The sequence below is a fragment of the Hypoxylon fragiforme genome (genome assembly GCF_022984875.1).
Source record: "Hypoxylon fragiforme strain CBS 206.31 chromosome Unknown GGS25scaffold_1, whole genome shotgun sequence".
NCBI classification, from domain to species: Eukaryota; Fungi; Ascomycota; class Sordariomycetes; order Xylariales; family Hypoxylaceae; genus Hypoxylon; species Hypoxylon fragiforme.
The window spans coordinates 3,958,048-3,970,729 of NW_026054756.1; the positions used below are offsets into that span (position 1 = coordinate 3,958,048).

General features: G+C 45.3%; 4 protein-coding genes across 4 annotated transcripts; 2 read left to right on the plus strand and 2 right to left on the minus strand.

Moving 5' to 3' along the window:
• Nucleotides 1–5: 5 nt before the first annotated feature.
• On the plus strand, nucleotides 6–1,278 carry GGS25DRAFT_472525 (uncharacterized protein). The gene is made up of 3 exons (XM_049259454.1): nucleotides 6–219; nucleotides 283–520; nucleotides 593–1,278. Exons 1-3 carry the CDS (start codon nucleotides 120–122, stop codon nucleotides 915–917), a joined length of 663 nt encoding a protein of 220 aa, XP_049121973.1. The 5' UTR covers nucleotides 6–119; the 3' UTR covers nucleotides 918–1,278.
• A 1,981-nt stretch (nucleotides 1,279–3,259) lies between these two features.
• On the plus strand, nucleotides 3,260–4,432 carry GGS25DRAFT_59222 (uncharacterized protein). The gene is made up of 3 exons (XM_049265887.1): nucleotides 3,260–3,901; nucleotides 3,958–4,274; nucleotides 4,332–4,432. Exons 1-3 carry the CDS (start codon nucleotides 3,844–3,846, stop codon nucleotides 4,392–4,394), a joined length of 438 nt encoding a protein of 145 aa, XP_049121974.1. The 5' UTR covers nucleotides 3,260–3,843; the 3' UTR covers nucleotides 4,395–4,432.
• Nucleotides 4,433–5,411: 979 nt separating this feature from the next.
• Nucleotides 5,412–7,084, minus strand: GGS25DRAFT_472528 (shwachman-Bodian-diamond syndrome protein). Its single transcript, XM_049259455.1, has 3 exons — nucleotides 6,566–7,084; nucleotides 6,047–6,170; nucleotides 5,412–5,979 (listed from the first exon to the last, which is right to left on the minus strand). Exons 1-3 carry the CDS (start codon nucleotides 6,727–6,729, stop codon nucleotides 5,908–5,910), a joined length of 360 nt encoding a protein of 119 aa, XP_049121975.1. The 5' UTR covers nucleotides 6,730–7,084; the 3' UTR covers nucleotides 5,412–5,907.
• Nucleotides 7,085–7,621: 537 nt separating this feature from the next.
• GGS25DRAFT_59283 (Dbl homology domain-containing protein) lies at nucleotides 7,622–11,191 on the minus strand. The gene is made up of 7 exons (XM_049265888.1): nucleotides 10,309–11,191; nucleotides 9,923–10,246; nucleotides 9,623–9,823; nucleotides 9,357–9,575; nucleotides 9,071–9,305; nucleotides 8,794–9,018; nucleotides 7,622–8,735 (listed from the first exon to the last, which is right to left on the minus strand). The coding sequence occupies exons 1-7, from the start codon at nucleotides 11,077–11,079 to the stop codon at nucleotides 7,849–7,851; spliced, it is 2,862 nt and encodes a 953-aa protein (XP_049121976.1). The 5' UTR covers nucleotides 11,080–11,191; the 3' UTR covers nucleotides 7,622–7,848.
• Nucleotides 11,192–12,682: the final 1,491 nt, after the last annotated feature.

A 12,682-nucleotide genomic window follows, 5' to 3' on the forward strand; every position in this document is an offset into this window, starting at 1 on the left:
AACAGATCCCATGATTGTTTTCTTCTTCTACATAACTGGAATCAAGTTACGATTGCGCCATCTAGTTTCAAATATCCATTGCATACAATATCTACAAGGTATAAAGTAAGGGAACTATAATGTCAGGTCCTCTGGTTTGTTGCTCCTTACGCAAACGCCCTGAATGGGCCTCTCTTACCTCGATACTTCTACAACAGGGCGATAGTGTCAAATGGAAAGGTATTGTGGGATGGTGCCTGAATTAATCGTAATTTAATGGGGCAGCCCTAATTTTAGAAATAGAGACGAATCTCGATACCCATGATGTGGCTCTTCCCCTACCGAGCCCCGGCGGCAAACGTCAGAGGGTGCTGCGTGTCATCCTGCTGTCACCGTCGAATGTTGGCACCGATGAATGTCGAGGTCGAACCGAAAGGCTGTATCATCTGAATGGAGGGGAAGACGTTGCCGTCGTGTTCCTACTCAAGCAGGAAAAGGATCAAACGAGCCCTGTAGTAGCAATGATGACGCTTCAACTAGAGTAAGCCATGGCTTTCCTCCAGTACATACTTGACCATATCACATTGGGATGTCTAGACTAACACGATAAAAGTCTTGGCAATTTTGTGATGCCTATTGTACCTATCAACTCCCCTGAGGCCGTACCATCAACTTTAATGGCCCTTCACCGTCAACTCAGCACAAGCGGTGGGTCACGGAGGGTGGCCAACCCAGCTCAAACGCTTATTCCATACTGCTCTGATAGGCCACCTCTCTCTGAACACGCAGTCAATGTTCTAACCGACATTACATCTAACATTAGAGATTTGCTGGATATGATGTCGACACCCACCGGGCGGGAAAAAGCAATTGAGTTCCTGGGGAACGACTCGGAGAACGCTATGTCTTTCTGGACAAAGGAGTATCTAATCGAATAACGAGGCTTATATAGTGGACGCTACATAACGACAGGACGACGTTATGGCGGCTAAAGGGGGGCTAGATTACACAGCCTTTACCAATGTTCCTCCACCTATCTCGCGGGTGGGTTGATTGGCTGAGAAAAGGCATAGACAATGCTATGTAATCATACACATGACTCGTACTATGTATGGGGTTGGGCGTTGTTTAGAGGCACAGCCTTGGTCGAGTGGCCATTTCCAAGTGCAAAGAAGGTGTTGCTTATATCTGCGAATGAGTCCAGGACGAGTTGGTATGTAGGTAGGTACCTAACCTAAAGGGATTGAGGGGAAAATGGTGTTGGTACGGGCAAACTCGAAGCTCGAGGGATTATGCAAGTCACCCGTTATCTGCAGCGCGTAGGCGGTGCTTATCTGACTTGATATCCAGGATTTATGTACGCCAGGGCCCGAGTATTCAAGGAATTTCCAATTCCAATTGGCTTAACATCACGGACTACAAGAATGCAAGCCCAATGAGAAGGCGGCAGCAACCGCTGAAGTAGGGAAGCTTGCCAATTAAGAATAAACTCGCACCAATAGCATGGCACACCACATCATGCACCTGCTTCCCGACTGCTAGTTACCGGCCACTTTACTTTTTAGCGTTGTACATACATAAACACTACCTACCTTAGTACCTTAGGCTACCTACTAGGTAGTGTGTAGGTACATACATGTAATGCCTAGAACTTTGAATGCTTGGGAAGTTGGGATTATACATACATGCCAAATACATGTAACTACATTATAACGCAATGAACCTACGTTATTTTAGAATCATCGATGACTCGTACGATGCAATGTAGGACGCATGCTGTGCTTCGACTGGAATAATTCTGCAAGACGTTCTCGCACAGGATATAATTATCGGGACCAGGAGAGTAGAACGATACCTTATATATAATTCGTAGCACGGAATGTAGATGTATTGATAACAATTATCGGTACTCTCCAATAATCAATTAGGTTTAAAGCCTTAGATCAAGCAGTTAAATTTTGTCAACGACTTTTTAAACCCTGGTCTATATTACCTTGGCGTCTTTCCTTGCGAAACTTGGCCAGTGTTTGGGCTAAACCTATTAAGAGGCCTGGGCGGTCTACTATGTACTTTCACTTCCCATCGTACTGCTGCCAGGCAGTGCCAGCACTCAATGTTATTACACACAACATTGAAAGTACCTATGAGGCTTTCAAGTTGTTTTTAACTATAATTAGTTCTATTACTATGCAGGAAAGAAGAAAGAAGGCTTAGAGAAGAGTGCAGCTGTACAGTAACTGCATTTTGAAGTTGTTGAGATCTGGAGTGGCAGGTACCAACAGGGGTAGTTACAGGCGGAAGGAGTTGGGACCGGTTAAGAATACACATGGATACAATTACCCGTTCTGCCCCTTACCCCTTGAATCCTTGCTAAGCCCCCTGTCGGATCCCCCTGCACGTATGCTAATCTATGGGGTCGAAAACCAGCTAAGGTGGAGATGTCGAGCTTGTCGTGCAGCAGAGGCACCTGGGATGAGGCTCCTCATTGGTTGTGCGAGCCATTGTAGCCGCCCGCTAGAAGGCCAATCACTTCAATCACTTTAATCACTTTTAGCTTGAGATCGCTTCTGAATAGTTATCGACACTTTTTATTTCCATTGCTATGTATCTACATCTACACACTAGCTACTACACACATGCTACTAGGTACCTATCCTACGTACATACATACTACATCCTACATTGTTAGTATGTAGGTATGTACCATGTAGGCTTCTCCCAGCAGATATGTATTGTACTTAACATCTGGAGAGATCTTGGCCCTGCAGGTATTGGCTCTTAAGAACGGCCGTCTCGGGGCTGGGCTGGTGAGACTGTATGTGTTTCCTGCAGGACCCACACTCTCCGTCTTCTCTTATACTCTGCATGTCGCCTCATGTCTGAGCATCTCGGGATCTACCCTTTCCTTACATTTAGAAACTCGGGAACACCTCCTACCAGTATTACCGTATCACTGCCTTGTATCATCCGCCTTTTTCTCTTATGCGATGAGCTAGAATCTCATTATCCTCAGCACTAAACGATTTGGATGAGCTATGACATTGATGTCCCACTAGAGCATCAAAGGACGGACATCTAGAGGGACGACTGTGACAATAAGGTCACTTTACGATCTCATTGACACCCTCCTCCTCCTCCTCCTCCTCTCCCCACATACTCTAATAAGGTTGTGGGCTTCATATTAGTATATCTCATCTTCCCGGACAGGGCTTAGACAAGACTCGGGTGGATGATTTCGATGCCGTTCGGATGCCTGCTGTCGTTATAGACAAGATCGCAAGAACGTGGATCTCGGAAGAACCTTGAACAGATTAGCATCGTCGGCCCACCAACATCAGATACACCCAAAACACCCCCGGCTCACATCAGTCGGTTCCTGACACGAGCCCCTCAAACGGGAGCATAGCTCCCTACAGGGGATCAGAGCCCAGGCCACCACTCTTCCAATATAGTTTCTAAGGAACCCCGTCAGGCCTTAGTAGTTCCTAATTGGATCTTCGTCTCTTCTTTTTTTCTCTTCCTTTCTTCTTCTTGGTTGTCAGCGCTGTGCACTCGCCGTTGTCGATATTAATTCTTTTATTCTTTTATTTTCTAATATCGACAATTCTATTCTACACTACGCAGGTCCGGCTACCTAGCAATTTCATTCGTTTCACTTTGCCAACGCTCTTCGCCGGTCGACCTTCGTTTTTCGTAACCCGAGTTCGTTTTTCTGTCTGGATTCTTTGAGAGGGTCTAGCGCTTTGGATCATTTGGGGCTTCAGGAAGAAGAGAAACGAGAAGACGAGAAAGAGAATCTGAGAATTCCAAGAGAAGAACAGGTTGATATTTGTCTGGGACATTTAAGAAAAGGAAACCGTCAAAATGGGAAGACTTATCAAGAACCACTGGGCCAGACTCATCTCCCTCTCGGCGGCAGTCTGTACGTGATCATCTTCATCACCATGGCTCATTTGGGCTTTACTAACGAGTTGCCAGATCAAATTGCTGCTGCATTGGAGAGTTTCTTTTGGCCTAAGATATTCTGGGACTTCTTGACGAAATCGTTGGACCCGGCAATCAAGCCCGTACCGGCGCTACAAATCATCAATCTATTGTTCGGAATAGGGATATTAGCGTGGGAATGGCCATTGAATCTAATTGCTGGCTCGGCGATTCACCGTAGCCTCGAGGCTCGTCTCGCTACCTACCCGTTGGCGGCGCTCGCTGCCCTTCTAATCTACCAAGGCACCAATGCGGGCATCTACTACGTTGTGGCAATGGTCGTCTACTTCTGGGCATACAGCGAAGGCGAGGTATGTTTGACCACCATCGTCGCATATATCACGAAATGAAGCTAACAAATTTTCTAGATCATTTGTCCCAAGCCTTGGTCATTACCGCAACGAGGAGGTCGTGGTGGGTCGAAGGCATAAGGGGATATTATGATCCTACATGAGCGCCCATTCGAACGAAGTGCACCCGGATCGTGTATATCTCATCCTTGCCTCTCACCTCGCCCTCTTACGATACAAATTACTCCTGGACACGAGGAGTATGATGGGGAGGAGACCACTCGTATATGCACAGGAAGAATCCTCATTTCTGCTTCTGAGGAATGAAATAACTCCGATGTGTCTGGACGTTAAAATATATATAATCACCCGCATTTGTTTATTCCGAAGAATACGGGAGGAACGGTTACAATGCGTTATGTAGTAGGAAAGGAAATGATCAAAAAAAAAAACAAAACAATTCCTCCGACTTTTATGAAACTCCTACGGCCGACATTTTTACTATACAACAACAACAACAACTCGGCAAGCACCGGCGTTTGAAGTAGTACTGCTTTTTATTTATTTATCCTTTATACCACGATTTTTTTTCGATTTCTTTTAATGAAGGGAGAAGGAAGAAGAAGAAGAAAGAGGAGGAAATATCATGATACACTTTTTTTTTTGGCATATTGTATACCTACAAACGTATGTACATGTATGTATATACGTCGAATTGCAGTTCATACACGATACCACCCCCCGTCTATGTTTAGGAGGAGAAGAAGAAGAAGAAGAAGAAGGACATCAACCAGAACAAGGGTTGAAGAGTTTATGGTGGCGGCGATGTCCTGGAATCTACATATGTACCTACCTACATAGGAATGAGTTTTGCAATGCAATAATAATGCTTATTCCATGATACTTTCTTGCTTGCTTCCTTGGTACCTAGAGTAACTCAATAAGTAACCACAGTCAATCAGGTCATCATAGCGGTAGTTAGTGGGTAGTTATTAGTTAGTAGTAATCCGTCAATCTGGCAGTCAGGGTAAATAGTGTGGATTAGCCGTGTGTCGTTTCAGATGCTGGTTGGGATAAGACTGTTGTTGTGGGTAACATGACCGGGCTACGAAACAATAGTACAGCAGTGAGGCTCGGGTCGGCTGATGACAACCGAATGACAATTTGAATTGGATACTTTACGTACCAACATCTCCAATAACATATAACTTATTATCAACACATAACTAATATAACACTTATCTGGGTAGCATTAATCACACGCAATCCTGAAACTATGAGAATTCACGAGATGAGACTGGATGAGATAAAGTCAGTTCTATTATCATATTTGCTTCATATTGACTTTGTGTATGGGCCACGAATTATGAATCTTGAATTCATATGTCGCTAGCTACAGCTGTTTTATAAATCTCGTCGTCAAGACATTTCCGTGCTAACTAGCAGGAGGTAGCTAACCCATGATTATCGCTTGCGATACTCATCGTGGCTCATAATCTGAAGGGACAATCTGCTATGACGCCCCAACACACTTCCTATTGAGTCTGGACTTTGATTTTTCAACTGCCTATTTGCGTTTAAACCCCCCGAAGGTTTCCCTCCTAAAGGTATCCCTCCTCCTCCTCATTTTACACCGATAAGGAAATATACGATTCTATCTCGCTACCTGGCCGGTGACTATAGAACCTTGTTGGGCATCGTTCTTGGGTCCCGAATGAGCAGGGAACTGCACAAATTATCGTTAGCAACCATTCAGTGCTTTGTTTCGTCATTGGGCAAAGGACCCGTCTTACCTCAGCCTCCTGGATACTACCACCCTCTAGTATCTTCTTAATGACTTCTTCCTCTTTGGAAACGCCAAACTCATTCTCAAGAGTTGCCTTGGAGGCGCCGTCCATCTGACCTTGAGCTCCTTGCCTGTTGGGCATGTTATGTTAGCCACTGGTCATATTCTTTGGTCAAAAGCTAGGCACTTCGCGATATGTGGGGGGTTTGGCAGGTATCTGGCGTCTGGCATTAAGCAATTGGCTAATAATTCACCCCGTACCACGGCCCGGTCCATGATTGGGGGTCGGTCGTTTTAGATTAAAGATGGTAACACCACCAATAGCCCGTGGGCGCCTGGGCGGCTACCGACTGGCATATATAGGTGATTGAATACATGTCTTCATCGTAGCCTACTCTCACATTGCCTAGGTAGTGATAGGGTATGATTGATGTGGAGGCCTCGAGCAGGCCGCGTTGGCGTTTGAAAAAGGGTGCGCAGGGAATGGGGGGGGCGGAAGGAAGACACGTGCTTATATAAGACTTACTTGTGCGTTACGAAGATCTGGAAGGTGGAGATGAAATGAGCCATGGGAGTCGACTTATCGGTCTTCCATTTCTTATAGGTCTCGATGTCGTCAACAAAGATGATGAAGTCTTCGTCCTTACCCTTGAAGTGGACTTTGACTTGAGTGGCTTCTCCCTTGGTCATGTTGGGCTATTCGTACAGAGATTGAGTACTGAAGTGAGTGTCTTGAGTATCTGTTGGGTGAAATATATTGATGGTACGCTGGGTAGGTATGTGATATTAGATTGGGGTTGTTGAGAAGATATTTGTTCGTTGAGGAATGGGTGGAAGAGGTAAGTGGTAAGTGGTAAGTGAAAAGGTTGAAGATGTTTATTGTAGATTGGTAGAATGGATTAGGGAGATGAAGAAGAGTAAAGGAAATAATAGTGTGAAGATTTTAGGCTCTAAAGCTTCATATAAGCTACCAAAGAAGCTGCTGTTTCCCTGTCTAGCTGCTCGATTCGGTCATCATGTGGCATGCTCTTGCTAAACGGCAGTCCCTACGTCATCATCTACATACAAACTATACCCTGCCCCTCTAACTTTGGCGTTGTTTGTTCCTGCGCGAGCTCCCCCTCCAGAATGACTTACGTCACTAGCGGAGCTTATGACAGGGATCACCATCGGAATCTAGGTACACTGACACCTCTCAAGCTTCATTTTAGTCACTCAGACTCACTCTCCCCTCTTCTAACTTCAATGTTATTAACTTCAATGTTATTAACTACACCCTTCAGTCCACATACTGTATCTATTGTCCCGAAAGCTCTGGAATAGAATAGAATCAAATACAGTGCATATGTATACATACATGTATGCCTTGGTTCTACAGAAGTAAAGCTTCCAAGGCTGCAATTGGTTACCTATCGATATCTCTTATACACTATCGTACTACTACTAATCTACTAGTAGTACCTACATATGCACCTCACCTGATATATCTAAGAACACGATACATGATACATACATGTACATACATGTAATATCTCATGGCGCCAAGTTGTAATATGAAGACTTCCAGTGTTCTAACTAGCTACATTGCTCCCAGGGTATAATCGTACTTTTCCAAGTCTGAAAAGCCCAATGAATAATCGGGCGTGAAAAAACAAAAGGCATCATGACACAATCCGGTGCCGTTCCAGTGTCGTAGCAGAAAACAAAACAAACAAAGAATAAAAGAATGGTATAATCCCTATGCCAGAGGCAGTCCAAACCCTATTTCTATACCCAACCGTGTGCTCTAATGTTGAAGTTGCCTTCCCCTCATCTAAAGAAACTGCGAATGCTAGACGCCATCAACCCTCTGTTGATAGCCCCCATTCTTGGCCACTTACTCGTAGGCCTAATATTAGTTAACGTTTCATGTAGCCGATGCTTGGTTCCAAACCCATGGTACATGTTCTCTTCATCCTCTGCAGATGATAACGATGATATGGCTGATAATGACATTTGCCGACTCCGACGGATGCTACTCGGGGCTGACGTTTGTAAAGACGGAGTTGTTGCTTCGCCTTCTTCTAGCCACTCAAGGTCTAGCTTCGAAGGGTCCAGCTTCTTCACCGTTCCGGATCGCGAGCGAGTATCATTAGTGGAGGCAATGCTCGGGCTATTGCTGCCGGTGTGTTCTGTCTCGTCTTTAATCATAGGAAGCCTTCGCTTGACATCTCCTTCAGCCGTGCTAATGCCGGCCGATCTAGGTTTGTCACCATTTAAGTGAGCACTATCACCAAAGCCATTGGTGTTTGCTGTTTCGTCTTCATTTGCCTTTGCCACGCTAGTGTTGCTCGTAGAGTGCTTGGCAAAGGAATTAGTGATACTTGCAACACTAAGCTTTCGCATAACCGTGGATGCTGAACTACGAACGAGGCGCTCGCTTCTCGATCGGCTCGTTATGCCGGGAAAGGGTAGCACTTTACGGCTCCACACCGCAGCGAGCTGCGCCTCAAGACGTGCTCGATCTCCTCGAGATGGCGCGAGCACCGGTATACGTGCATTGGTTGTCAAAAGCGACTGCGAACGGTTGATTTGTGTGTTGGAATTTGCTGAAGTATCCTTCACCGTGGTCGTATTCTTGAGAATCACTTGGCACAATGGTGATTTTGGCCCAACCGTCGTGGCCCTATGAATGGAAAGACGACGTGCAACGGTGCCTACACATGAAATTAGACCACTTGCACGAAGATTCAAGAATGGAGGTATTAGGCTTACCCGGCTTTCCAAAAATTGTTCCCAGGCTCTTGATGTTTAGGTAGATTGAGCTATAGAATGTAGGTTCTGATAATTCGTATGATTGATCTGAACCATCCCGCGACAGACGATTGCGCCATTCCATTTCCTCCTTTGGAGAACAAGCTGTCATAACAATTTCGTAGAGTTGATGGTCGCATTCGAAGACGAGCTTCCACGAGAAGGGAGCCGTGTGACATTGAAGGCCTCCAATTTGTTAGTTTACCAGGAGAACGATATATACTTATAGTAAACTTACCGCGGCCGTTATCGACCTCTTCGACTTTGATGTCATTGAGACCTATACAAGCCTGGATAGTATATACCTGGTCTGCCCTGCTGGCCGTGGCAAGACACAGGCAGTCTTTATATAGAATCGTGACCATATATGCACCCTCTACGCCGTCTTTGGTCTGCCAACACACATGGAGTGCACCACAGAGACGAACTTGGCCAAAAGAGCGTATCGTGGTTTTCGAAGCCGCATCTAGCTTCTGCTAGGTGTTTAGTTATAGTAGCAACTGAAAGTGTCAACAAAGACCTACTTGGTTTAGGAACACAAGCCGATCTTGAAGTAGCCAGGTCTGTTCCATCGTGTTTTTCATTCGTGGATCATCCGTAGCACGATTGATCTCTGCAGTAGCTTCGCGTAGCCGGATGAGCACACTCTCAATCTCCATATGCGAGCTTGGGCAGTCACACACGGGGGTATATTTGAGAAGCTCGGCGAATAATAGAGGATATCGGCAGATTCGTTGGATAGGCTCCTTGATATTAGCAAAGCTCATTTGATCGTGATATAGCGACTCACCTTGACTAGAAGGTCACCAATTGTTAAAGATTTCCTAGAATGATCTATATGCTGATTCACGGTTCCTAATGAAGCAGCCAGCGCTTCCAACCCCTTTTGGTATGACTCCCATTGAGGTAGCGTTCGATGAGCGGACGCAACGTCCTTGATCATCATCTCATATTTTGCACCGTACTCCTCATAGATGAAGAATCGATTCATCTGTTGTGGTATTAGAAGAGTTGTGATGTTTACCATTCAAGGTGGTGTAGACATTGAGCTATCATGGAGCTGGAGCTTCAACATAAGTTAGATACGTACCCGTTTCCCAAACACATGAGCTACCTCAGCTGCAACGCTTGGCTCAGCTATCACACTAGGAATATTTAGCAAGTTCCAAGCTGCCCCTCCTTTATTCTCTGGAACAGAATCTAGGCTACGCCAACGATGATGTTTTCTACTCGGGGGCGGATTGGGGGTGACAGGGATACGTTCGGGTTGCGTATATTCGGAATTAGGTACGACTCGATGTAGCTCGCCAAGAATCTCCTCATGCAACTCAACTATATCCGTTAGATTCCGGTTGATAGAGGAACGGAGGCCAATGTGTGCTGACGGCAAAGACGCTAGGATGGTAACATAAACCTAAAAGCTAAGTCAGAAATAATGTCCAAGTAAGTAGTAGGTTAATCAGACTAGGTGCATACATTCATGAGGAATTTGACATCCCCAATATAACTTTCTTCGGTGTTAATAATTTCTTCCAAAATACGGCGCCTATGAAGTAACCGTTCCATCACTCCAGGATCATTTGATATCGTTCGCTCCATGCACGTGCTTTCTTCAGAAAAACGCGGGCCAGATGTAGACCCTCTGCTACTGAGATCTGACCTGCCATGGAGTGACGATCGTCCGGTATGTCTTCTGGGTCGTGTAATTACGCTGGCGCTTGCGAGACTCACACTCGCACTTCTGACAGCCGCAACGAACCCAAAAGATGAGCCGGACGAAGACTTCCTGTAATGGTCTGGAGACAAGGTATAATCTTCGAGGTAGTGATCTGAATACTCGGGAAATGGTTCGAATTGATCGGGATTACGGCGGACGCTCGGACGGTGTGCCCGTTTATGTAGATTCTTCATCCACTTGTGAAATGGTCCGACAGGTGGTGCAGTTTCTAGATACTCGGTGTCGGCCTCGTCGTCCTGGATAGATATCCTAGGGAGTACAGCGGAATGGGTTTGTTCATCCTCGTTATTTTCTAAAGTCAAACCAAGGGCAGCTATATTATCCAACGTTTTCCATGCCTCCTCGCCGTCATTACGAAATAGATCGGTCGCCTCGAAGCTCAGGCCGAGATTAGGGTCGGTTCGATTTAACTTGAGCGCTGAGGCCCAACCGGCATTGCCCGCTACGCGTACAGAACTGCTTTGAGAACAAGGTCGAGGAGCATTGTCCTTGAGGAGGGCAAGAGACATGCTGTGATGAATGGAGAGGCCAAGAAATGCTGACCAAGAAAAAAAAAGAAAAAGAAAAAGGTGAAGATGCAATATGTCACCCAAGACACCAAAAGCAACCAGTCAACAAGACTGGATTCAAATCATAATGACCAAAGAACAAGGGAACGATGTAAATGAGGTGGAGGACGGGCCGTCTCCTCTTCGGAGCATGGTTGATGCAGGTGATACTGCAAAAGTTGGGCCATGCAATACCCTAAGTATTGTGCCGATAGCTCGAGGGAGATGGGGATAAGAGGGAGTAAGAGTGAAAGGGACTCGAAACGAGCGACTGCTGGTTGGCTTCGAGGAATTGAACCTGCAAAGGAAAGAAGCGAATGGCGTGTGGTGATGATAGTGGAGAACACCTAATGAACGATTGAGATTGGGAAAAGGGAATAACCAGGTGCTATTGGAAAGGGAAGAACAAGGGGAAAGAGAAAGGGGAGATGAGAAATAGGGAATAGAAAATATGAATTAGGAATTAGATATGAAATGGTGAAATGGTGAAATGGAATGAGAACCTTGAATTGGGATATTGCAACAAAAAGCAGCAATTGCTATAAGGTTAGCAGCTAATAGGTAGCAGCAACAGGACGGGAAGCAATAGAAGCAATAGCAGCAAATAGTATCAGTAGTTAGCTACCGTAGCTCTTTCTTGCTACATATAATCATATAATAATCTCCTACCTACCTTATCTATACCCTCTCCTCCTTACCTTCCTACTACTAGCTACTACTCATGTACCTGCTGCTTAGTACATGGATAGCATGGATGGCGTGGATAGCATGGATAGAGGAGATAGATAGCACCTACCTGCGTTCCGGACGACATGCGATATGGAGGTTTCGTAGATATTTGATCGGGTGCCTTCCTAATCTTCTCGATGTTTACGAAGTGACACAACCAAATCTACCAATACCAAACCTTGCCGTGCGAAGGTAAGCGTGGTGCTCATTAAGCTACCACCTACCTCAGACTGCAGTACACAGTACCTAGCACCACGACACCATTGGAAATTCGAACATACATAATCCGTCCAAGCCCAGGTGACACCAAATGGGAGCTGCGTCATATCGCCAACCCTGGTAACAAGGGACATTCCGATGTGCAAAATAACGATCCACATATTCACATTTTCGTGCAGACGGAATAGACCATGTATGTTGTCATAGATCTTAGATCATAATGCACGGTGTCTTCGTGGACGGGATATCATGGGAAGTAAAGATAAATGAAGTGATTATGTATATGATATGTTGTTGTTGTTGTTGTTGAAAAAAAAGAGAACAGGAAGGAATGTCAACATGCGAGTCCGGTTCTAATGCATGTATGCAGCTCACCTTGGGGAATTGATTAATACGAGTCGGTGAGTTCATTTGAAGTTGGTGGGCAGCATAGGCTGGTAAGTTAGGTGTTCCTTCTAGCTGCTTAGCGTATTTGATATAATATGTGTAGCATTCAATTCCAAAGACATGCATTTGATGTGCAATTAGTTAAGTTGCATGTATTTAAGTATCGTGCCTATCGATATACTACTACGTACTAGGTAGGCCCACATACTACCTAGTACAATAGTAGTTA

Excerpts from the sequence above, each read along its gene's own strand:
- GGS25DRAFT_59283 (XM_049265888.1), bottom strand. The coding sequence starts at position 11,079 with ATGTCTCTTGCCCTCCTCAAGGACAATGCTCCTCGACCTTGTTCTCAA. Across the intron at positions 10,247-10,308 it reads ATGTCAAATTCCTCATGAAT|GTTTATGTTACCATCCTAGC; the intron begins GTATGCACCTAG and ends CTTAGCTTTTAG. Across the intron at positions 9,824-9,922 it reads CTCATGTGTTTGGGAAACGG|ATGAATCGATTCTTCATCTA; the intron begins GTACGTATCTAA and ends ATACCACAACAG.
- GGS25DRAFT_59222 (XM_049265887.1), top strand. The coding sequence starts at position 3,844 with ATGGGAAGACTTATCAAGAACCACTGGGCCAGACTCATCTCCCTCTCG. Across the intron at positions 3,902-3,957 it reads CTCCCTCTCGGCGGCAGTCT|ATCAAATTGCTGCTGCATTG; the intron begins GTACGTGATCAT and ends ACGAGTTGCCAG. Across the intron at positions 4,275-4,331 it reads GGGCATACAGCGAAGGCGAG|ATCATTTGTCCCAAGCCTTG; the intron begins GTATGTTTGACC and ends CAAATTTTCTAG.
- GGS25DRAFT_472525 (XM_049259454.1), top strand. The coding sequence starts at position 120 with ATGTCAGGTCCTCTGGTTTGTTGCTCCTTACGCAAACGCCCTGAATGG. Across the intron at positions 220-282 it reads CGATAGTGTCAAATGGAAAG|AGACGAATCTCGATACCCAT; the intron begins GTATTGTGGGAT and ends TTTTAGAAATAG. Across the intron at positions 521-592 it reads ATGATGACGCTTCAACTAGA|TCTTGGCAATTTTGTGATGC; the intron begins GTAAGCCATGGC and ends ACACGATAAAAG.
- GGS25DRAFT_472528 (XM_049259455.1), bottom strand. The coding sequence starts at position 6,729 with ATGACCAAGGGAGAAGCCACTCAAGTCAAAGTCCACTTCAAGGGTAAG. Across the intron at positions 6,171-6,565 it reads CAGATCTTCGTAACGCACAA|GCAAGGAGCTCAAGGTCAGA; the intron begins GTAAGTCTTATA and ends CATGCCCAACAG. Across the intron at positions 5,980-6,046 it reads GTAGTATCCAGGAGGCTGAG|TTCCCTGCTCATTCGGGACC; the intron begins GTAAGACGGGTC and ends TAATTTGTGCAG.